Below are 24858 nucleotides of genomic sequence, written 5' to 3'. Positions count from 1 at the left end.
GAAGCTGACGTCATTAGCCCGCGGCCTCGGTCGGGACCTGCGCTTGGTGTGGGCGGGCCGGCGCAGGCGTAGTGCGGCCAGCACGCCTGAGCGCGGGAAGCGGTCCTGCGCCGGTGCTTGCCTCCTTCAGTCGCGGAGGGTCAGTCACCCGGGTGAGTTCTTCCTCCCGCTGCTCGCGCCACGGAGAAGCGTGTCCTCTTCCCTGCTTGTTGTCTGACAGACCCTCTTTCTTTTTTCTGTTGGTGCCACTCGGGTGGGAGGAAAAGGGGCTGTCGAGAGAGCGTGCCCGGGAGGAGACTAACCCCCGTTCTTACCCTTCAGCCCCGGGCGTTCCTCTTCTTTAAAATAATACTAGCTTTTATAAAACGTTTTCAGGTAGGTAAAGGAAAAGATGCCTGCCATACAGAAGCCGATGAGATACGGACACACAGAGGGACACACAGATGTCTGTTTTGATGATTCGGGGAGGTAACGTACTTTAAGAAACAAAAAACATTTCAGGTGTAAATATTAGAACACTTATTCTTAGGATATGTCATATAAGTAGACTAAAATGACTCATACAAATATAGAAAAATAAAGTTTAAAATGGCACATATATTTTCCTTAGATTTATGTTTGATTCCGACTGTCATAGTAGTTTAAGGATATCAAAAAAGTTAACCAGTGTAAAAATCTTACTTACAGGGGAGTTGGAAAGATGTGGGCTTTCCCCCAGATTTTCCCTTTGTTCACTTTCTCACTGCATCTCCCATTATTAGTTATTTTGTTAGTTCACTAGGTTTGTCAAATTCAGTAGCCTGTTTTATCTTTTTGGTATTTTATCCTCTCTTGGCTTTCATGATGCTATTTCATTTTTGTTGTTTTTAACTTTCTGATTTTTTCCCCCCTAATTTATTTCCTCTGCTTGATTCCTAAATGATGCTATTTACCCAGGGTTATTCTGGTCCCTTTTATCTTTCTAAATTCCATTCCTATGCAGCACTGTCCAATTGTGTGGCTTTCACTGTCACTTCTGTATTGATTCATTCATTGAAAAATATTTGCTTGTCTATTCTGCTGCGTGAGGGCTAGAGTTACAATAGTGCAAACAAAGCACAATCTTTTCCTTCATTGATTTTTAAGGTCTTTTTGGATTGACAGACATTGAGCACAAATTAATCACAAAAATGTACTTTTAGAATTACACTTAGAAATATTAAGTGATAAGCCTATCAAAGGGGAAGTTTGAAGAGGCAAGGAAGGCTTCTCTGAGGAAGTGTTTCTTGAAAAGAGATCTGAAGACTGAGTAGGCATTAAGAAGTATAAAGAGATAGGTGGTGGTGGCTGTGGGGTGGTTGTGTCAGCATTCAAGGAAGGGGGAGTACTGTGTGCAAAGGCCCAGTGGGAGTAGGGAGTGTAGTACGCTCAAAGAACTGAAAAAAAGCTAATGGTGCTAAAATACACAGAGTGATACAGAGGTTGACAAGAAATGAATCTGTGAAGGTAGCAGTGGGCATCCTATCCAAGATCTTTTGGGCTTTATTAAGGAACCTTGATTTTATAATAAAAGCAGTAGGAAGGTATTAAAGATTTGAAGCAGAGAGGAGATATGACCAGTCTCTTGTCTTTGGAAAGATGTATATGAAGGATGAATTGGAAAAGGAGCAGGAGTGGATGCAGAGAGACTGTTAGAAGGTATCTGTTAGTCTGGTTGAGTGTGATGGAAGCTTCGGCTAGAGTAAGATGTGAGTATGGAGAAAAGAAGGTACATTCAAGAAATATTTAAAAGGTTAAATCAACAGGATGGATCAGATATTGATGAAGGAGAGGAAGGTGCCCAGAATAACAACTGTGATTCTGGATGTTATATTTGGGGAAATGATGATGCCATTTGCAGATATTCAAAACACTTGGAGAGGAACATATTTCAGAGGTAGAGTGTGGGTGGAGATTATGAATTTGCATTTGGACATTGTTTTGTGTAGGATTTCTTTGAGTATCCAACTAGAGGTGTAGACAGCTGGATAAACAGGTCTAAAGCACAGAGAAGAAATGTGAATTTCTTTAGTTGATGCCTCCTAGAATTGAGGATTGAGGTCCTGACTAGAAATCTAAATGTGGGTGCTGTTCATATAGAGATGATATTTAATGCTATGAACTCGAATGAAATCACCTAGGGAGAGAATGTAGTTAAGAAAAAAGGTTCAAGGGCTCAGCCCTGGGACAATCCACAATATTTAGAGATCAAGTTATAGAAGGAGGGTTCAATTAAGGAGACTAAGGAGTGCTAACAAGGTAGAAAATCAAAATACTATAAGAATGATGCCGAGAAACCAAAGTAAGCATTTTGAGGAGGAAATAATAAATTATGTCAAATGCTGCTGGTGGGTCAAGTTGAGGACTGAGAATTCATCAGTTTTAGTGATATGGAGGCTATGGGTAATCTTGAGCTTTTTATGGAGTGGTAAGAATGAAAACTTTGTTGTTATGGATCCAAGAGAATGGAAAGGGAGGAATTGGAGTTAGTGAGTAAGACACTCAATGAATGAGGGTAGTTGGATTGGAATGTGGGATCAGGAAAGATTTTGTTTTAAGGTGAGAGAGATTATAGCATATATATTAGGGGAGCTGACCTAATAGTGAGGGACAAGTTGATGTTACAGTAGAAAGAGGGAGACTTGCTGGAGTGCTGTCCTTGAGTAAGTGGGAGGGGCTGGTATATAGTGCACCAGAGGGAAAGACTGGCCAAAGATAGGAGCGGGTCAAATTCATAAGTGGAGGGATGGAGCTCCCAGAAGGGGTGGGGAGAACATACGGATAATTTCTGTAGCTTGCTTCTGTTTTCTCAGTGAAATAGGAAGTAAAGTCATTAGTTGAAACTGGGGAGGGAGTGGAGGTTTGAAGAAACAGGAGTCGATATGAGAAGATGGTCAGAAGAGGGAAAATTGAATGAACTAGGGAATATAGTCGGATTTCTGGGCAGCACTAAAGGTCTGCTTCAGGTTAGTAATCCTGAATTTAAAGTGAGATATATAACCCAGTTATATGTTTTTTCCAGCCATTTTTAGCTCTGCAAGTGCAAACTTAACAATCAGCAGAGTTGGATATAACCAGGGTTGGGGTTTTGCCTGGTAGGTATGACAAAGTGAAGGGGGGCCGGGCATTTGAAGGTAAGGTAGAGGAGTAATTTCAATGACAGACTATGAAATTTAAGCCAGATTAGGGGGGATGTGAGAACTTGAAGGGAAAGATGGTGAAAAGGTAGTTTCAATAGATTGTAGATCCTAATAGAATTAAAAAATTGTTGGAGTTAGGGTATTAAGGGTAGAAGGTGAAAAGATAAGTGATTAGGATGATTGAAGTTGAGATCATGAAGCAGCTGCAATATTGGTAAAGACAAAATCTTGGCTATGACCATGGGAGCCTGAGGTGGGGTAAGGGCCAGACTGAGTATCAGAAGGTTTCAGCTACATGGATATTGAAAACACTAAGAATTATAATAGGAATAATGTTGTTAGAGAATAACAATGAGCCTTGTGCCAAAAATCCTTAGGGAACTGGGAAGATTTCTCTTTAAGAATCTGTAGGTGGTCTGACGGCAGTTTTAAGCTTTTCTTTTTTTACAAGGGTGTGGCAATAGAATGGAAGTGGTGGTGGTACTGAATGAAGTAAGGAAGGCCCACCTCTAGGCCCCTAAAGGATGCGGAAAAGAAATCAGCCATCACTTAAGAGGGCTAACGAGGAAGCTGTGTCCTCAGAGGAATGTTCAGAATAAAAAGCTGAGGATGCAGAGATTTTGCTGGTGCCTGAGCATGAGTCTCATGAGGCCCAGGGGAAAGATTGAGGAGGTGTGGTCTCTTAAAGGAAGGAACTTGGTTGCTTGGTGAGGATGAAGAATCCAAATGTGAGAGATGCCTATGGAATTATTGGCTTTTTGTAGTTATGGCCTAAAGAAGATAAGGGAATTGATAGAATTAGTCCTTATGCTCAGAAACTTACAGTAGATTTCTTAATTTTTCATCTAAACTGGTACACCTTTGAGGATGGAGAGAAGGATTTCCAGAGAATTACAATTAAAATGACAGTTTTTAAATTTTCTGCTGATTGGCAAATTACTCTGTTTTGGTAGATCTAAAACATGGTCTTATTGAAAAAATTATTTAAAAACAATTTTCCTAAAAAAGCATATTTATGACATTAAACATTAAACATTTTTTCTTTACATTGATTATCTAAACATTAAACATACAATCTAAACACTAACATAAGTAGAGCAGTCATTTATAGTACGTATTCATGTAACTTTAATCAGTTTTTTTAGCCTGTCTCTAAAATGATATTGCTGATATTTTTCTGAAAATATATATTTTTTTCAACATAATCTTATTTTTCTTTTTCTTATAAAATTGGATACAGTCTTCAGAGTTGCATTTTATGGTTAATAAATTTGAAGTGAGACTCAGTTAATTCTTTTCTTTAGATCATAATATTTTTCAATAAGAAAATACTCTCAAGTTCTCAACTAGTAAGCCCAAAGCAATTTCTACTAAATGGAAGAGTCTCAATTTTTAAAAATTTATCTTAATTGAAATGTATAAATATTTCCACTTCATTATATTTATAAGTTCTGTCTTTTTACCTGCATTCAGAGTCCTCTTTTTCAATAATGAAGTCTTTAATATTTTAAAGACAAATTTCATCAAGTAAATTGTCTCTATGATTCCTTTGAATGTTTCACAATTTTTAAGCCTACTCAATTTCATTTTATTCTGGCACAGCACATAAATTTGTATAAATAAAAAGAAGAGTTCCATTAAAAGATTCTTCCCACAAGTCAAGACATTCCAAATTGCAGTTACAGAATTTGAAAATTAAACATTCACTGTTTCAGGTTTTAATATAAAATTTGTCCAATTCTTTTTGCTTTTGTAGGGATAAATTTCAGTGTCTTTCTGGACATAAGCTTTGTTTTTATTAATTGCATTTTACTACAGGTCTCAAAGGCTTAAGTTGAATGCTTCAATGAAAGATTTCTAACTGATTTTGAACAAAATGCAACTAGGATTTAGGAGACTTTTTTCCAATAATAATAATAATAATAATACCATTATTAAAGGACACGGGTTTTATAAAGTCACCCTTCAAAGGCTCAAATTTTTAAATATAATTGAGGTAGCAGAGAAAGCATCTGCAGTGTTGAAGTTTTTGTGTATTTAACATCAATTTGTTACAAAAGTCTTGATTCTGAATGTAAATAAAATCTAAAAATTTGACAGCTGTGGGTTCTGTTTCAATTGGTATGTTATTGCACTTTATTTGGACACAATTATGAATTATAATTCCAATTCCAAGTACATTTGTGTTTTATAAATTAGTAAGAACATTGTTTTTACTATAGTGCTGTGCTCTACAACAATGTATGTTATTACTGTAAAAATTAAGAATTTTATCTTTAGCACTGAGTTTTTCAAATGAAGTTAGAATTCCCAACAACAGAATGAACTTCCAGAAGCTTTACTTTGTTTCCATGAACTGAAGGGAAAACTAAACTATTGAAATTAATGTGACTTTCTATGTAAACCTCTGGTGACATATAAAAGCAGTATCATTTAACTGTTTGAAAAATTCTTTTACTAATGGAAACAACACATTAACGGCAGTTACTTCACATTTCATACTTGTATGAGAAAACTTAGCATGAAAAATGAACACAAGTTAGAACAACTGTCATTTGGTTTAATGCCGTTGTGTCCAATACAGTAGCCATTAGCACGTGTGGCTCTTTGGATTTAAATTAATTAAAATAAAAAATTCACTTCCTCAGTCATACTAACTACATTTCAATTGCTTGGTAGCCAGATGTAGACCATTTCCATCATCTCAGAAAGTTCTATCAGACAGCACTGAATTTTTATGAAAAGTCAACTTGACAAGATGCAAATTCACTTTCTATAATATTAAGTTGGTGCATAAGTAATTGCAGTTTTTGCAATTTTTAACCTTTTAAAGTGCCATTAGTTTTGCACCAACCTAATATACCTGTGGAAACATGACTTTTAGGCCATCTCAAGATAGCTACTAACTTATGGAGTAGATGCTGATGCTTCTTCAGGAGTTCAGTGTCTTCTTACTTTTCCGTGGTTGGTATTGTCACTATAACCCCATGGTAAATGTCACCTAACATTTTGTTCAAGTTGTACTTTCATTATCAACTGCTCGAGAAGCAGAAATTTAGTATTTAATTTTTTATTGAACATGTACTTGATGTATTTTTCTCAAGCTTATTGCTTCTGAAAGGTTTTTTGTTTGTTTGCTTTTTGTTTTTGCAAAATTTAAAAAATACAGCGAATAATATAATTAGTGTGCAGTTTTTTTTCCTACAGTGACAAAAACACTATAGGAAAAATGTACATACTATAAAAGGTCTTCAAAGGACTGCTTAATTATTTCCTGCATATATTTCTCATTAATTCCACTGTATTTCACTATAATTTCCCACTGGTCCCTGCAACTTTATACATCTCCTGTGGTGTACGTGGCCGATACACCAAATATTTGGTAGGGACCCCAATATGAAATACTTCTCCTATCACTGCTGGATACTGAAAGAAATCGCTTTCCCTAGGGCCTCCTGTCTCAACCTCACTTTGGTTTTTATTAGTTAACACCTGTTGTCCTTGAAAGAAGGAGGTGTTATGTTGCATCAAGAAAAGATTGAAAAGCGGGAGATGAGTTATCATTGATTGTCTTTCAGATTTACTTACACGTTAAAGTGAAAGTTCTATTCAATGCATGCATTGCACTACTGAACAAGATCATGACAAACTGGAAGTGCAAGGAAGAGGTCTGTCAGACCCATTCCAACCAATTTTGATGCAACTAATACTAATAATGTTCTAAAGTGAAAAATTCAGGACAAACGCCAAACCAACTGGTTGCATAAAACAGGCACGTCCTCAGCAAACTGAGACTTACGGTCCTATTTGTTTCCTGTGGAAGTGAGTCCAAGCTCCTTAGTTTGGTATTAAGTCATCCTAAATAGAATGACCCCAATATACATTTTCTGTCTCAATTTCCTGGACAGTGTACTCCAGGCAAACTCCTCCAGGCTTTACTACATGTTTTGGTTCATGTGGTCTCATCTGTCTGAAACTGCCCTTTTCACCAATCTCAGCATATCCATTCCTACTTGTCCTTTGACTTCCCCATGTAAATACTACCTATCTAATTTTCCAGCTGGGACTTAATCTTTTTTCTTCTGAACATCCAGTGTGGTTTTTTTTTGTGGCTTCTCTTTGCCATTTTCCGTGTTATTTTTATATTTTACTTGCTTTTGTATGTGTCTAGATAGGACACATACCAAATAAATAAAAGCACTCTAGAGACAAGGTTTAAAACAAGATTTGAGAGATATAGATAGCGATTTGCATAATTAGCTTTGGATAATTCAGGTCTCATTTCCATCCATTTATTCATTCAACAAACATTTATCAAGGCTTCTATATACCAGAGACTGCTTTGTGCTAGAGACACAGTGGTGGTCACTGCTATTACAGAGATTACACACTCACATTATTACAAATAAAGACTTACACCACCGAGGAACTGTAGAAAACATTAAACTCATCTTGTATGTTACAACATAGGCGGTTAGTGGTCTTTGTTATTGATGTTTTTGAATGTAAATTGAGAAAACATTGGTTAATACCTTGGTGTTATTTTAAAAAACACGAAAAAAGAACCCAACTAGGTAGCATTCCAAAAAAATTAATAGACCTGAAGCTTGGTGACTTTTTTAATGAGTATGTTTCCTTCACAGTTGCATTGTGACTTGTGGAAGTGATGGTGATGTGAGAATTTGGGAAGACTTGGATGATGATGATCCTAAGTCTATTAATGTTGGAGAAAAGGCATATTCATGTGCTTTGAAGGTATTAAAAACAATTATAGCAGCTGATGTGAAATTGTACTGCCATGTGATTTTTTTTTTTTTTTTATGCTTGGATGAAAAATATTTTTATAAGTTTTCAGTATCGATGTACCGTTTTGTTTCTCTTAGGAAATAATATTAAAAAATGTATAATGCTGTAACTTGCCCAAAAGTTTTACAGGTAAAATCTGAATGGTTTATTAAAGGTGATTAATGGATATTAATAGTGAACCAAATAAAATATATGCAAGAAAATACACTTTTTCTTTTAAGAAAGAGGTTTAAATGTCCCTTTTTTTTTCTTTGTGGGAAAACTCAGTGGCATTTTCAGGTTTTTTTAGTGCACTAATTCAGATACTTTGAGAAATTGTTCTAGAAAAGAGGAATGCTTCATTAACTTTTTCAGGATATTTATATATTTCACCTTTCTAATATTTTATGTAAGGTATATATGGGAATGAGATGTAGTTTACTTGGAGACTGAAGACATGTTTTCAGAAGGACTTTGCAAACCAAGTGTCTAAAAACTAAGCTTTTTGTTTGTGATGAATTTTAATTGAGTATATTATATTTGGGTAGGAAAAAAATCTTTTTATAGTATTTATATTTTTTTCAAATTTAGGCCCATTAAGGTAAATGAAATGGTCTTTTAGATACTTTAGATATTCTTTTTTAAATGATCATGTATAATGGAAAATACATTCCCAAAAGAAAAAATGACCAGAAGTATAAATGACATACATTAAATTCAAGCTAAGTTTCATTAATAAGCAAAGAAGTTCGAATTAAACAATTGGATTTTTTTGTTTTTCCTATAAGATGGGCAAGGATGAAAATTATTGCTAATCCCAATAATTATGAGGGCTTGGAGAAGTGTTACTAAAGGAAAACCACTCTCCTCTTGTATTTATTTGATGGTTTGTTTTTTGTTTGTTTTGTTTTACTCTCACACTACTACCATGATCACAACACTTCTGCACCAGATGTGTTGATGTTTTTCCCCACACTGGGCAATTCTCTGCAATTCCAGCTGGGTGTCCTAAAATTCAATTCAATTCAAACACTAACCAGAGTTAGTGTAGACCCCACAGATTAAGGGCTCAATCCCACGAAACTGTTCCCCATTTCAAATATCAATCACAAGTAGTAGGTCCCCAAGTGACCCACAACTACTGTCCAACTTGGCTACAAATTGCAGGTTCCCATGACCCCCTCCGAGGATTCTTTCATTTTCTGCAACAGCTCACAGAACTCAGGGAAACACATTTACCAGTTTATTATATAAATAAAGGATATGATAAAGGGTACAGAAGAGATACATAGGGGAGGTCTGAGAGGGTCCCAAGCAGGAGCTTCTGTCCCTGTGGAGTTGGGGTGAGCCACCCTCCCAGTAGATGGATGTGTTCACCAACCTGGAAGCTCCTCGGACCCTATACTATTAGGATTTTTATGGAGGCTTCATCACATGGGCATGATCAATTACTAGCTCCGTTTCCAGCCCCTCTCCCCTTCAGGGAAGTTGGGGGATAGGGCTGAATATTTCAGCCTTCTAATCATGGCTTCATTTTTGTGGTGACTCGCCCCCATCCTGAAGCTAACCAGGAGCCCATATATTTTAACTGGTTTACCATTAATATCCATTAATCACCTTTTGTGTTTTTTTCTGAGGTAGATACTATTTATTATTTGTCATTTTACAAGTGAGCAATTTGGAGATGAAAAATAATCTGCTTCATGTTACATAGTTAGAAAGGGGTAGTGTAAGACTTTGAAACATGTCTGACTCTAAAGACTTAACTCTTAACCACAACACTATACAATTTGCTTCCTGTTCTAGAATATTCTTATTAATGTCAACCCATATTTAAATCCTGCAGGACACACAAAATATCGCGCCCCCCCCCCCATTGGCATTTATCATCCTTCCGAATTTTGGATTTACTATCATTAACAATAAAAAAACATACAAGCAAGGATGAATTACTTTTACAATTATAAAGCCCACATTGTGGTTGCAATACAACAGTTAGTTAACTTAATCACTGATAGTCATATAACTCAAACATAAACTCATTAGAACAAAAGACACTCCTTTATATAACCCAGGAAATTCCAAGGGATTTAGGAGCTCTGTGTCAGAAACCAGGGTTAGAGACCAAATATTAGAACAGAAGATGTCCCCAGTGCTCTCGTCACTTAGAAAATTACAAGAGTTTTAGAAGCTCTGGGCCAGAAACCAGGGGCAGAGACCAATATATGTTTTCTATATTTTACAGTATTATTATACACAGTTGCTGGAACATTTTTAGAGTAAACCGATACTACGTATCAATATTAGAATGAGCACATTGCCTTTTCTTCCATGTCTTTGTGTCTCAAATCTCCCTCTCCTTTTTCTTATAAGGCCATCTATATATCCTTGTTACATCTGCAAAGACTATTTTCAAATAAGGTCACATTGACAGGTACCTGGGCTTAGGACTTAACTCGTATACATGCCTTTTGGGGGCCACTATTCAACCCACTGCAAGTCCCACAGTGCTAAAATATTTTCTTTGACTTTAAGAATGGAGCTTATGGGACTTTAATAAAATGACATTACCAAATAGCCATGCAAAGTTGACAATTTTACAATGTATTTAATTTAAAACATAATTCCTTGTAAACACTTTCTGTTTTTGGATTCAGTAGTGCAGGAAAGTATAGTTAGATGCTTTATTTGAGAACAAAGTAGAGAAAATATCACCCTCCAAAACAGTGAAACTGGGATGAATCAACATACAGAGGATGCCAAAAAAAATGGATACACATTTTAAGAAAGTAAAAAACTATTAAAATTACGCTGATAGTAACCATTTTGAGCACCTCGTGTAATTGCAGAAGTCGAACGTGACTTATATTCATCTTTTGTTATCGGTGCATACCGTGTACTACCCGGAAAATAAGCCCTAGCATGATTTTTCAGGATAACATCCCCTGAACATAATGCGTCTTTTGGAGCAAAAATTAATATAAGACCTGGTCTTATTTTCAGGAAAACATTAGTTTTTTCCTTTCTTAAAATATGTATACATTATTTTGGCACCCTCTGTGTTTGTGTGTAGTAATAGTTAACGCTTGCATAGTATTTTACATTGTCTAGACCTTTTAACAAAGATACGGAGAAGTATGGAATTATCTCCGTTTTATTGGGAAAACCAAAGCTCAGAGGAAGGTCAAATGGCACAGTCAGTAAGGAACACAGTGGCTGCAACTCACGTCATCCTGGGCGGGGTTCCAGTCCTCCCAACCCACCAAGAAGGAGAATGGTTGACCAGATCCTGACCAGAGCCCTGATCCTTTGAACAGTTTCTTTTTTAAAAAATTTTACTAGTTGACAGAGTTCTGATAGTAATTTGGTTTCACAGTATATTTGTTGGAAAAAGACTTTAAAGCAAGTTTTTTTTCAGGTCTCTCGGGTGAGTTAGTACAATTATATGCTTTAATATGAATAGAAGGCTAGTTAACATGCTATTAAAGAATTACTAGTAAATTCTTTACTAGAGCTAACTGAGGATGCTTAGTCAGTATTCTAAGAAAACTGTTGGCAAGAAAAACACAGCCTGGTTGCAAAGTTCCTATCCATGTACACACATAAATAAATAGTTGGTGTTTCTGTAGTTTTGCCAGTGAACACTTAGCATCATCACTGTTCTGAATTGGTTATGGCTTTTTGTTTATTCTCTTCTTGTTTTCTCATTTAAATTATTGTTAGCTTCAACATTCTGAATTTAGTTTATTGTGGATTGTTTAATTACAGTAGTTACACAGTGTAGACATACACAACACACTATTTTACACAAGTCTTCTAGTAATTGAAGATAAATGTATATTACAGTTCAAATTTGAATCATCTGTACTTTTATTTGAACAGATGTACATACCTTCCCAAATTTTGCTATATGCTTACATGTCATTGTTATCACCAAGTTCTTTTTCCACTGGAGCGGAAGCAGGTGCTCTAGGTAGGCTGAGGGTCCTAAGTGTACAAATATGGCTGAGACCTGTTGCTATATGATAGAATGTATTCATTAACAAACTTCAGTTGTTTGTTTTTCTTGGCAGTTATCATTTAATCTAAATTAATAAATTGACCATATAATTTAGTAAAGCTTGTATGGGATTGGTAGATTATGATTTAGTCTATTGAGACATAATTCCTCTTGGAGAAGTAATAAAATTAAAGTGCTAGGGCAGAGAATTGACCTTTTCATTCTTAGTTAAAAGCTCTGCAAAGCAATAGTATCTGCTGATCATTTTCAGAGCTTAAAACTGTTAATTTAGTGTTTTTAAGAAGGTGCCATGGATTCTGCATTTAGACTTTACTCCAGAAAGACACGTAATGATTTTGTTGTGGAAACTATAGTGTGCTCTTCCCTCAATGAGACTAGCTATGTTTTCTCTGAAAATACACTTTTTCTTTTAAGTTGCATTTCTTTATTAATGACACTGGGGAATCCATAAAATTACTACTAATTAAATATTTCTCTCCAGAAGTAAAAGGAAAATCAGAGACTAAACAGTTGGCTGGTAAAGAGGGAATTAAGTTTTCTAAAGGTATAGCAGATAAATTTTTCTTGCTAATAATATATTTCAGGAAAATTGTATATTGGTGATTTCTTGATGTGACGTATGAGGTTTTTGTGTGTGTTTTTTTAAGGATGTTTAACTATGGAGAGACTCCCAATCAGTTTGGATTTGTTTCTTACCAATGTTTCTTACCTTTATTTTTCTTTTAGAATGGAAAATTGGTCACTGCAGTATCCAACAATACTATACAAGTCCACACATTTCCTGAGGGAGTTCCAGATGGTATATTGACTCGCTTCACCACAAATGCAAACCATGTGGTCTTTAATAAGGATGGAACAAAAGTGGCTGCTGGATCTGCGTAAGGCTGCTTGATATCCGAAAAAGAAATAATGTTAGAGCAGCATGGCCTCATTAATTGGTTTCAGGGTAACATTTTCAGGTCTCTCTCTTCTACTTTTTCTTTTTTTCTGTTCACTTAATTTTTATATTCAAGTCTTTTTAACTCGTAAGGTTTTTGAGGACAGACTTGTGTTTCTTGTGAATGGAGATATGTATATTGCTTTGCCGATAGCCTATTTAGTAAATACTGAAGAAAACTGGGAAAAGATGATACTTTGATAGAAAGTTTTAAAAATTATTTCAGGTAGAACCTAGCCTACTTTTAAAAATTATTTCAGGTAGAAAAACCTAGTACAATTAGGATTTTTACTGTTTCCCTTGATGTTTATTTGTCATATGTAATTGGTGAGTTGCTGAGGGGGAGTAAAAGGTATAGTACTTTTAAAAATGGTTATGATTGTAATTAGACTAGCAAATAATAGAAGCTTTAGATGTAACTAAGGAAGCTATTTAGAAAATTTGTGTTTTAACAGAATAGGAAGTCTTGTGTTTTTAGCGTCTTTATAGAGCAAATCTAAAAGGGTAAGTCATTAAATTTGGGTGTCAAATTTCACAAGTTGCTATAAAGAAAGTATGACATTTATTCTTGTGACTTTGAAATATTTGGGCCCTAGTTTTTAGGAGAGTCTTTTGTATTGGCATTTGTTTGTGTACATCACTCTTATTGTTCATAGTGACTTTCTAGTCAAAGTTGTGGATGTGATGGATTGCAGTCAACAGAAAACATTTCGAGGACATGATGCCCCTGTTTTAAGTCTTTCCTTTGATCCTAAGGACATCTTTCTGGTAATAATTTTTTCCCCTCTTTTTGCATTTTTCTTGAATATGCTTAAAATTGTCGGAGAATTAGCAGAAAATTTCACACGGTTGATAAAAGACACATTGGTTTATTAATTGAACCAGTTTCCATATAGTTTTATGTCTGCACCTATAGAGAAATCTATTGTTTTATTCCTGCAGGCCTCAGCTAGTTGTGATGGATCTGTCAGAGTTTGGCAAATTTCAGATCAGGTAAACTCATCAATTTGTATTTAAATCTTTTTGCCCATTTTCATCATATATTGAGTGTTATGTATTGTATTACTTGATCAAATTAATTCTTTTTCTTTTGAGTAGCATTAAATACTGGTTTTGTATCAAATTCCATAAGAATCTAATGCAAAAATAAATATGTTGAAGGCTATTTGCTCCTTTACTTAATCACAAGGGAAACAATAGATTTGTATTTCATTTTTAGGTTTTGTAAATCAATGGGGGATATTTAGTCTTTATATATTTGCAAACTACCATCTGTTGGACCCTAGATGTTGAGAATACGAAAATAAAATAAAGCATGGGCCACACTTGACTTGGAGAGTCACATAAACAACTTACTCTAACCCAACCTGATAAAATTTTTAAAGGAGCTATGAAGAAGGTGTTGTCCAAATTGACTGAGGGAACAATTAATTCTTCCTCAGGCAATCAGAGAGGCCTTGGAATTCCTAGAGATATGGCTGATGAGAAAAATATCCCCACAAATGTACCTCAGCAGCCACAGTTCATTCCATTCATTCTTGAACTATTTAGGAGGATTGACTTTGACACCATAACATTTTGTAGTAGCTCTCTGAAGTTCATTTTCATAGACACTTAAAGGTTTTAATATATTGGGGTTTTTTGTGTGTATGATTAGTCAATGAGTATATTGTTTGCTTTTCTACATAGGAAGTACTCTTAGTTATTTAAAACTTGTGCTCTTTATACCTCTGAAAGACTTAAAATAACTTAGATAAATAAAACATCATAATTAGATGAAAGTAAATTAAGTTGCTTTTTTGAAGAATCGACCTATTAAATGTATTCAGTTCTACATATCATTTGGGGGGAATTTTCATAAAGGGAAATAAATTTTCTTTTTTAAAAAATCAGACATGTTCTGTTAGTTGGCCACTGCTACAAAAATGCAATGATGTGATAAATGCAAAATCAATCTGCAGACTTGCTTGGCAGCCGAAAAGTGGGAAGGTAAGTGACTCTTTATTTTTCAACCTTTTTAAAAATCATCTGTTCTAGTTCTTGTCAACTTTGAATGTAAAAATAGTTTTTAAATTGTAACTCTTTCATTTGGATTATAAGTTTTAGAATGCCAAGCCAACTAATTAATATTGGAATGCATTAAGAAACATTTCACTTTTAAAAAGTACATTTTACATGAATGAATTAATTTTATATTCTTTTTACATTGATGTTTAATGGAACGACCGTGGAAACAGTTTTGTTATTTGATCTTATCACCTGTATTCAACATTTTTGAGGTACTAGCTGATACAGTTAGATGATAGAAAGTTATGAGAGGTTTGAATGGAGAAAGGAGAATGCTCATTTACAAATGAAATTCTTATTATGAGGGAATACCAAGAAAATCAACTGGAGGAAAAATTAGAAAGTTCAGTAAGGTAGCTGTAAACAAAATTAATATTTGAAACCAATAACAATCCTATATATAAACAATAGCTATTTAGAAAATATGGTGGGAGAAAATAACATACTGTTATTTTCAAAAAGATTTATATCAAAAGATAAAATAACTAGGGATAACTTAGTAAGAAATATGAAAGATGTATATAAAGAAAATTTTAATATGCTATCAAGGGGGGTTAAAGGAGAATTGTTAAATAGAAAAATATATCCCCTTCTTAGAAAGGAATTTTCGATATAAGTATTTAGTTCTTCTCCCAATCTATAGTTTTGACAACATTCAAATATAAAATATCAGTAGATGTATGGGGAGACCAAATAATGCTGATTGTAAAGTCTACATGGAAAACTAAGTCTTCAAAAAGAAAAGCGATGAAGTCTAATCCAGTCAAATAGAAAATATTATGATATCATGGGAATTAAAAGTTTGTTACTGACACATGAATAGACAGATATCTATTAAACAGAGAAATGGATCCAATATATATGGGAATTTAGTGATGGTAAAGGTGGAGAAAGGCAGATTTAGTAAATGTGGCAAAGGGCATAAATACCAGGAGATGAGCATCATTGAGAACCATCTTGGGAGGCTTCCTACCACAAGGTGATCTCCATAAAGATTCACATATCTGCTATATTCTTTCAACTTTTCTGTACGTGTGAAACTTTTCAGAAAACAAGATGAATAAATTCAGCAATATAAATGTAAATATTTTGTATGTTAGAAAATATTTTAGAGTCAGGACAAATGACAAACTGGGACAAGTGTTTGAAGCAATATGACAAAGAGTAATTTCATTAATATACAGAGAATTCTTACAAATCATTCAGATCCCAATAGAAGGATGGACAAGAACATGAGCAGACACTATATAGTGAAAGATATACAGATAGCTTTTAAGATGTGAAAATATATTAATCTTTCATACTGTTATAAAAATATCAATTGAAGCTATAGTGATAGTCTAGTTTTCATTTCTCAGATGGTCAAAGATCAAAAGTTATTATATACTATGTTGAAGAGGGTGTGGTCAGTCATCAAAATAAAAGACCAACAGTACTACTAGGCATATATCCTACAAGCATATTTATACATATGCATTATAGGGTATGTATAACGAAAATGTTGCACCATAGTTTATAGTAGCAAAAGATTGGAAACATCCAAAATGTTTATTAATAGGGAATTGGTTAAATAAACTGGTATCCCTGAAAATGGAACACTCTACAACTGTTAGAATGAGGTATAGCTCTGTATTTCCTTACATGGAATAAGCTTCAGATACATTAAATAACCATCAAGTTGTAGATTAATAAGTATAAAAGAATGCTCTTTATTAATTGTGTGTGTGTGTATGTGTATGTGTGTGCTTGTATATATGTGTGTATCCATTCTTGTATAGTCTATTCTTATATTTGCTTTTGGGAAGTACAGAATTTAGGTATGGGAGGGAGACTTTCTTTTTAATATATGCCCTTTTGTATCATGTGAATTTTAAGAGTATACTCGTACATTCTGCATTAAAGTAATTGTTGGGAAATCCAGTATGTATTATTTCTTTGCTTATAAAACATTAATTAATCTGAGTAATTTTAAAATTAACATAGTTTTCCTATTTGTAAGTAATACTTTTTTTAAACAAACCATATTTAATAAAAGAGAAAGAACATACCGTTTTATTTTTCTACTAATCTGTTTTTTTGGAAGAATACATAGGAAGATAAATTTCCTTTTCTTAAGATTTTCAAAGTATTCTGGCTCTGTTTCCTTCCAGTAAATTAGATGAATTTTCTGATTCAAAAGGCTTAGATTCCTTAAGAAGTCATATTGAAAATACTAGTAACTTCAAGTACTGTGTTTTTCAGTGCAAGCAATAGAGTGGTCATTACCCATTCTCTGCTTCTCAGAATTTTAAGTAATTTTTTGACTCTTGTTAGTTGCCAGTTAAAATACAAATTTGCTCTTCTTTTTTATAAACTTATTTAGATGAATTTTTTTGCTTTTTTTAAAATTTAACTTAATGTAAACTTTTGTGTAAATTGTTTATTTTTCCTAGTTACTAGCAGTTCCTGTGGAAAAATCTGTTAAGCTATATAGAAGAGAAACTTGGAGTAATCAATGTGATCTTTCAGATAATTTCATCTCTCAGGTAGGTTTTGTAAATGACACTTTCAGTAGGGTAAAGGGAATGTTTAATGCATACTTTGCCTAAATATGGTTGCAGTTAAATATTGTTGGAAATGGGGAACAATTCTAGACTGTTTGCATGCGTCCACCTTCTGCCTTCTCAGCAGTAGATAGGTCTTTGTTAGGTCCTATCTGACCTTTGTGAAATTTGATTAAGATAATAATTTAATTTATAAGTGGTCAAATTTAACCATAGCATAGTATTAGAACAAGTTATTCTCACATTATCAGTAATTAACCTTTATTAAGTGAGTTTTACTGAGCCTTGTGATCATAGATTCTAGAATTTTAGAGCAGAAAACTTTGTTGGTCTATATATTCTCTCTCTCTTTTTCTTTCACACCCATTTTGCACTTAAGGAAACAGGCCCAGTAAGTCAGCAATGGCTTACTGCGGTTCACTACACTTTACTAGTTCTCTTCATCTTGATGATGACTGCCAAGAGGATACCTTATGTTATCTCTCTTTCCAGGATAATAACATTTTTTTAGATTTTGCTTTTAAAATTGTGTCAGTATAATTTTCTCATGATAAGGTAATAGCTGTTAGTGATAGCTGAAAATTATTGAAAAAAATAGTTAAGAAATAAGCAAACTTTGTCTTGCCATTTGTATGTCATCAAAGTTAAAGTTACATGGAATCCATAGGGTTAGGGTTATAAAAGTTTGAATTTGGTAATGTGAGTATTTATTTCAAATTATACAAAATTGTTATTTATTGTTTTTCTTAATAGACTCTCAATGTAGTAACCTGGTCTCCTTGTGGGCAATATTTAGCTGCAGGAAGTATTAATGGTTTAATTACAATTTGGAATGTGGAAACCAAAGATTGCGTGGAAAGGTACCATTCAATATATCTTGTCTCTCTTGATTATTTCAATTAGATTTTTGTTTGTCGTATGAAACATTTCAGACTTGTGATTATTAGATTGTCAAAATGCAAACATACACCTATTCATTTGTCAAAAGTCAGTTAACCTTTTCTAGCTAAAATTTACCTAAAGAAATGTATGTTCATATTTTTCTTGACAGTGTTTGAAGAACTTGCTTTTTAATTTTTAGGGTGAAACACGAGAAAGGTTATGCAATTTGTGGCCTGGCCTGGCATCCTACTTGTAGTCGTATAGCTTATACTGATGCAGAAGGAAATCTAGGGCTCCTGGAGAATGTTTGCAACCCCAATGGAAAGATACCAAGCAGTAAGGTAATAAGTAATACGGTAGGACATTTGTAACATATATGATAATATGGTAGAACAGTTTCTTCAAAGTCTTTCATATGGATTTGGAAAACATCACAAACTGCATTATTTTCTTGGAAAATTACAATTCATGTTACTATTTTAGAAGCTCATTAATGATCCTTTTGTAAAGAAAACAGTTTAAACTTGTTTAACCTAATGTTTCACAAATATATTTTACTAAGAAACTTTTTCCCTCCATATAATGCCTATTGACTGACTTTCCTTGACTTTCCAAGGAGTACCTTTGTGAAATACTATTTTACTATCCTGGTGTTCTGGAGATTGTTAGTTAAATACAGGCATACCTCAGACATATTACAGGTTCAGTTCCAGACCACTGCAATAAAGTGAATATCACAGGAAAGTTAGTCACACAATTTTTTTGGTTTCCTAGTGCATATAAAAGTTACACTATACTATACTGTAGTTTATTAAGTGTGCAATAACATTATGTCTAAAAAAACAATGTACATACTTTACTTAAAACTACTTTATTGCTAACAAATGCTAACCTTCATCTGATCGTTCCGTGTGAGTCGTAATCTTTTTGCTGATGGAGGGTCTTTACCTTCAATTTGTAAAAAACTCCATATCTATGAAGCACAATAAAACAAGGTATGCCTATAAATGTTTTATAGATAAAAATTAAAGTTAATAACTGTAACTTAGTTTTGCCTATAAACTTTTTCAGCTCTGAATTAACTTTAACTCTTAGAGCTACCCATATACCTCTGATGCTTCGCCATGCAGCCTTACTGAAGGCTTGCTGTAAACAGGCCATCTTGTTTTATACCTCCTTGTTTTTGTCATTCCCCCTGCCTGGCACATATACCCATTCATATTTCAAGTCTTGGTTTAGATTTCCAGTTAAAGATCACAGACTTTTATACATGCATTTATTTCTGCTCAGATACCGAAACCTCCCCTTAAAACTACACTAAGGGAATTTTTAATGCACAATCCCATAAGGCTAACAAAATTTTGAAGGCTAGAAAATAGATGGATGATTGGAAACTAGCATCTCAAAAAATGGAATGCTAAGACCTCAATGGAGGAAAGCTGAGGTGCAGTTAAGTTTGCCTGGCTAACTACTCCCCAAAGATTCAGAATTGGGTGGCACATGGTACTTCTAGAAGGGGCTGAAAACAGGAGGGTTGGTTTAATAAGCAAGTAGATCCCTCCAGTCTCAACATCAGGATGCAGAGCTAGGACACTCCCCTCCCATACCCCCATACACATTATGACAGAATGCTGGAGATTTCTTCTTTACAAAGGTAAAATAGAGGCGGTCTTTGGTCCAGGGACATTGTGTACAGCTGAGTGGTGTTGGGTGAAGCAGAAACATTGCACTGAAAGGATTAAATGAAAGTGTATATACTTAAATGTTGAAATTCCCAGCTCACTTTTTATATTTGGCTCTCAGAGCATTGTTAGCCAGTCTTATACTTTTCACACAGGAGATTGGGAGAATCATCTTTGGGGAATTTCCCCAAGGAAAAAAGCCCTAAAGAGAGAGAAGGTTCTTAACTCCAGGATAAACTAAAAGTTGTAAACGAAAGATGTAAAAGAGTATAGTACTACATGTGTAAAATGAGGTTAGGAATGCCTACCACCTAGAGTTACTGTGAGGAATAAATGAATTATGTATAAAGAATTAGGAAAGTCTCTAGCATAGTACTTCATAAGTGTTGCTATTATTTTTATTTGACCATAAATAGCACATACATGGTCATAATAATCTAAATATATGGATCCAACCAAAATGAGAATATATCTATATTGGGAAGATTGAGGTAGGAGAATAGTGTCCATGGATATGTGAGTCAGGGTGGTTAGGAAACGGCACCAAATTCTCATCTGCCCTAATAGAGGGAAATTAGGATCTATTAAATAAATAACAATTAAAATAAAAAAATAGCACTAGAATATTTACAAGTGTGGAGGAGAACATCAAAAGAAACAAGAGCAGAGGCTTTGCAGAGGACTGTTTTCATTTTTAAATAAACCTTGTAACAATTCGACTAATTTATATTCATGTATAACGTTGATAAAAACAAATGGTAAATTGGGAAATAATTTTTAGTTCAAAGGACACCTCTTATAAAACATTTAACCCTTTATCCAGAATTAACCACTTTCTCCTTTCTGCGTTTACTCCTCACAGTATTTATTTCTGTCACAACAACATTTTTATGGCCTTCACCATAAATGTAAGGCAAAACCCTCATTTTCCAATAATAAACCTACCTGCCCCCCCAAAAAAAAATCTTGACCAGCTTGAGTACATAAACTTTTAGGACTATCAGTGAAATAGTTATATCTTCTTATAGTGTGTAGTTATTAATTTAATTACTCATGTCAAATCATGTGTTTAAATATATGAATTTAGAAGTATTTTTTCTATACTCATTTTGTTAAATAGCAGTTTTCCAGAACACAATCATATGTACGTTCGTCTAAAAGATTTTGTGATAATCTCTTTTGAATCCATTAATGATGTTTTTCTCATTAGAATTTTATACCAAACTATAAATTTCCATTGGCTTAACATTTGTACAGTTGTCATTCATCTTGTATTAGTAATTTGTGACCTCTACAATGTATCTGCTTACTATTTCACTTTTTAAAGTTATCTCACAAACTACAGTGACATTCAGTACATGGCAATGGTATGTTCATATTCCTGGTAATCAGTTAACTCTGTGTTGAATTTCTTTGCCTTCTTTGTTTTTCTGTTGGTTCTTTCTATTCGCTTCTATAAGTATCAAAAGATAAAACTAGCTTTAACTGAGATCATTTGAAGCAAATATATCTTACCTAAGTAGTATTTTGTTCAAAATAAAAGTAAATGAGAATATTTTGTAATTAGGGACTTGTAGATGAATTCTTTTCTGGGGAATGACTTTTGGAATAAAATCTTGTTTTATATTTGGGTATATATAGTATTTCTTTACTTGTCTGTCATACACTCCCGCCCCATCCGTAGACTATAAGCATTTAAAGTAAGTAATAGGTCTTAGATAAATATAAATACATCCCTCATAAATACATTTACAAATTATTCTTCTGAGGGCATTTGCTTAGTGTTTATAGTGCATATTAAAAGATTGCCTTTTGAGTAATTGAGCGAATAGTTCACTAATACTTTCTAACTTGTGTTAATTTGTTCAAGGTATCTAGCAGAGTGGAAAAAGATTATAGTGACCTTTTTGATGGAGATGATACAAGTAATGCTGGTGATTTTCTGAATGACAGTGCAGTCGAAACCCCCTCTTTCCCGAAAGGTATTATGCATGATGATGATGATGACACTGTGCTGGCTTCAGGTCGTCCTAGACAGCGAAGTCACTTCCTAGAAGACGATGACAACTCAGTGGGTAGGCATTGATTGTGCATGTGATGATCCATCTTGTTGATTAATATTTTCAGTTTTTTATGAATGCTTATTTAAAGTCATTTATTGAATTTGTAGACTGTAGCTGGAGCAGTATGTAGAGGGAGATTATAGCATTAAATACTTATGTTAGAAAAAGTTTCAAATCAATGAGCTAAGTTTGTGCTTTAGCAAACTAGAAAAAGAAGAAATTAAACTCCAAGCAAGCAGAAGGAAGGAAATAATAAAGACCAGAATTCAATGAAATTGAAAACAGTAAAACTGTTTAAAAAGTCAATGAAACCAAAAGATATTTCTTTGAAACGATTAGTAAAATTAATAAATCTCTATCCTGACTGATCAAGATAGAAAAACACAAATGACTAATATAAGTAATGAAAAAGAGCCTGTAGACCTACACTATCCAATACGGTAGCCACTAGCCTCCTGTGGTTATTGAGCACTTGAAATGGGGCTGGTTCAAATTAAGAAGTCATTTAAGCGTAAAATGCAACCAACTTTTGAAGACAGTATGAAAAAAGAATATAAAATATCCTAGTCATTTTTTACACTGAGTACATGCTGAAATTATGTTTTAAGTGCAATATATTATTAAAATTAACCCATTTTTTTTTTATGTTTTAAAATATGGATACTAGATAATTTAAAATTACTTAGGTAGTTCACATTGTGTTTCTGTGAGACAGTACTGCTATTAATATAAGGGTAGTAGGAGAATATTGTGAGCAACTTTGTGCCCATAAATTCAACAACTTAGATGAAGTGGACAAATTCATGAAAGATGCCAACTACCAAGCTAGCTCAAGAAGAAATAGATAACCTGAATAGTACTGTATCTGTTAAAGTAATTGAGATTGTACTTAAACACCTTCAAATAAAGTACCTGTTACAAGAACTTACATGCTGAAATAACACATTTGAATGTTAACAAGTAAGATGCTAATGTATTGTTGTAAATTGTGCTGCATTTAAAACATACTGGGTTTATAGAACAGTCCTTAAGTGTTTGGGTTTTAAGAGCTCATTATACTCTTAAAAGTTTTTGAGGACCCCAAAGAGCATTTGTTTATGGAGTTATAGCTATTGTAATTTACCATGTTAGAAATGAAAACTGAGAAATTTTTAAAATATTTATTTAGTTTAACATGGTATTAGTAAACACATGTAAAGAAATGATATTTTTTTATGAAAAGCAAAGTAAGGAAAGTGGCATTACTTTATCTGAGTTGCGTATCTGTTTAATGTCTGGCACAGAGACAGCTAGATTCTCTCATCTGCTCTTGGAGTCTGTCTACTGCCATATTACTGTTTTTTGCTGGAAGTATATGAAGAAAAATCAGCCTCACACAAATATGTAGTTTTGAAGAGGACAAAGTATTTTAGTAGCCTATTCAAATAATTGTGGGTGTTCTTTGATGCTGTACCAAAACTCAACAAATGAAAGCTTCTTAAAGATTATTTGCAATATGGAATCTGAAAAGTTTTCAATGAACATTTAACTCTTAATACATTAAAATCCATTGGTCTAACTTCAACTTTAAATGGATCTTTTACCGTGTTTGATTTTGTAACATGCATTGGTAATTTGGAAAATACTGGTTCAATAAGATTTGCAGACCTTCCTAATATTGAGGTATTATCCAAAATTATATGTTAGTATCATTACCAATCTCAGCACAAGTATTTAAATATTAGGAAGCAGTCAGGCTTATGGTGGCAGATACAAGTTTTCCAATGTTCTGATTTTCACTTGAAAGCTCAAATATTATCATTGGCAACAAATTTTGTAAGTTAAATTCATTTTCAAGAAAATGTTTGCTGAATGCCCAAGTCTGCATAACCATAGTTTATCTGGCATTCTTTCAAGTGAAAATGGTTTCATGAAAAAAAATCAGTTCAGCTTATGACTCCATTGCACAAATGCTTTTTTTTTTGAGACAACCATCATCCTTCTTTATGCACACTTCCGATTTTTGCACAGAACATTTTTAAAAAGCTATGCAAGGATCAAGATATAATAAAAGTAATATTCTTACTGCAGTTGAGTGGTGGGTAGCAACGCACTGGTTGCTAATACAGATTGGTGCCCCTGCCTTGATTTATACTGAGGCGCAAGCAGTTTTACCCTCCATTGCTTTTGCACCATCACTGCAAATGTTAATACAGTGAAAGAGGCAAGTAGTATTTTAGTATTATTAAGTATGAATGGAAAAGGTTATTAGATTTCATAATGCTTTTCTTTTTCCAAGTCATTGGTATTTATGGTTCTCTAATTATAATCTTTTGTACTTTAGATGTTACAATGCTAAAAAGTGGTTCTAATCTTCTCAAAGAGGAGGAGGAAGATGATCAGGCAGACAGCATTCACGATCTACCACTTATAACACCCCAAAGGCCATTTTATGATGGGCCTATGCCAACCCCCCGGCAAAAGCCCTTTCAGTCAGGTTCTACACCCTTGCATCTGACTCACAGATTCATGGTAAGCCTTGGATCTACACTTAACTTTTAAATAGTTGTATCTCACTTTTAAGCATTTTATCTCACTATAGTTAATTTGTTTGGTAAAAAGTATTTTTTAAGAAATTGATTAACTGGCCTGGAGCACTTCGGTTGATTTTAATTTGTGGTTGATTTATTTTATGGTTAACTCATAGCCTTAGTCTTATTTATTATTATTGAAAATTGTGT

General features: G+C 33.9%; 1 protein-coding gene across 5 annotated transcripts in view; it reads left to right on the top strand.

The window, feature by feature from the left end:
• The first annotated feature begins 20 nt into the window (after positions 1 to 20).
• The window catches only part of WDHD1 (WD repeat and HMG-box DNA binding protein 1), a 45762-nt gene continuing 20924 nt past the window's right edge, over positions 21 to 24858 (top strand). For 4 of the 5 annotated variants that reach the window (XM_019725744.3, XM_088797343.1, XM_019725747.3 and 1 more), the window contains exons 1-12: positions 21 to 152; positions 376 to 468; positions 7802 to 7913; positions 12691 to 12842; positions 13558 to 13669; positions 13844 to 13894; positions 14795 to 14890; positions 17401 to 17493; positions 18265 to 18371; positions 18593 to 18734; positions 21946 to 22150; positions 24462 to 24649. In XM_019725744.3, the coding sequence (XP_019581303.2) occupies positions 392 to 468; positions 7802 to 7913; positions 12691 to 12842; positions 13558 to 13669; positions 13844 to 13894; positions 14795 to 14890; positions 17401 to 17493; positions 18265 to 18371; positions 18593 to 18734; positions 21946 to 22150; positions 24462 to 24649 (1335 nt within the window). In that variant the 5' untranslated portion in view covers positions 21 to 152; positions 376 to 391. Of the gene's footprint in view, positions 153 to 375; positions 469 to 7801; positions 7914 to 12690; positions 12911 to 13557; positions 13670 to 13843; positions 13895 to 14794; positions 14891 to 17400; positions 17494 to 18264; positions 18372 to 18592; positions 18735 to 21945; positions 22151 to 24461; positions 24650 to 24858 lie in introns of those variants that run through there. The other variant, XM_088797344.1, reaches the window with a different exon arrangement.

This window comes from Rhinolophus sinicus, chromosome 3 (genome assembly GCF_057876585.1).
Source record: "Rhinolophus sinicus isolate RSI-liver-muscle chromosome 3, RSI-T2T, whole genome shotgun sequence".
NCBI lineage: Eukaryota > Metazoa > Chordata > Mammalia > Chiroptera > Rhinolophidae > Rhinolophus > Rhinolophus sinicus.
The sequence above is the reverse complement of the archived record's forward strand: the minus strand, read 5'-3'. Positions and strand labels throughout refer to the sequence as shown.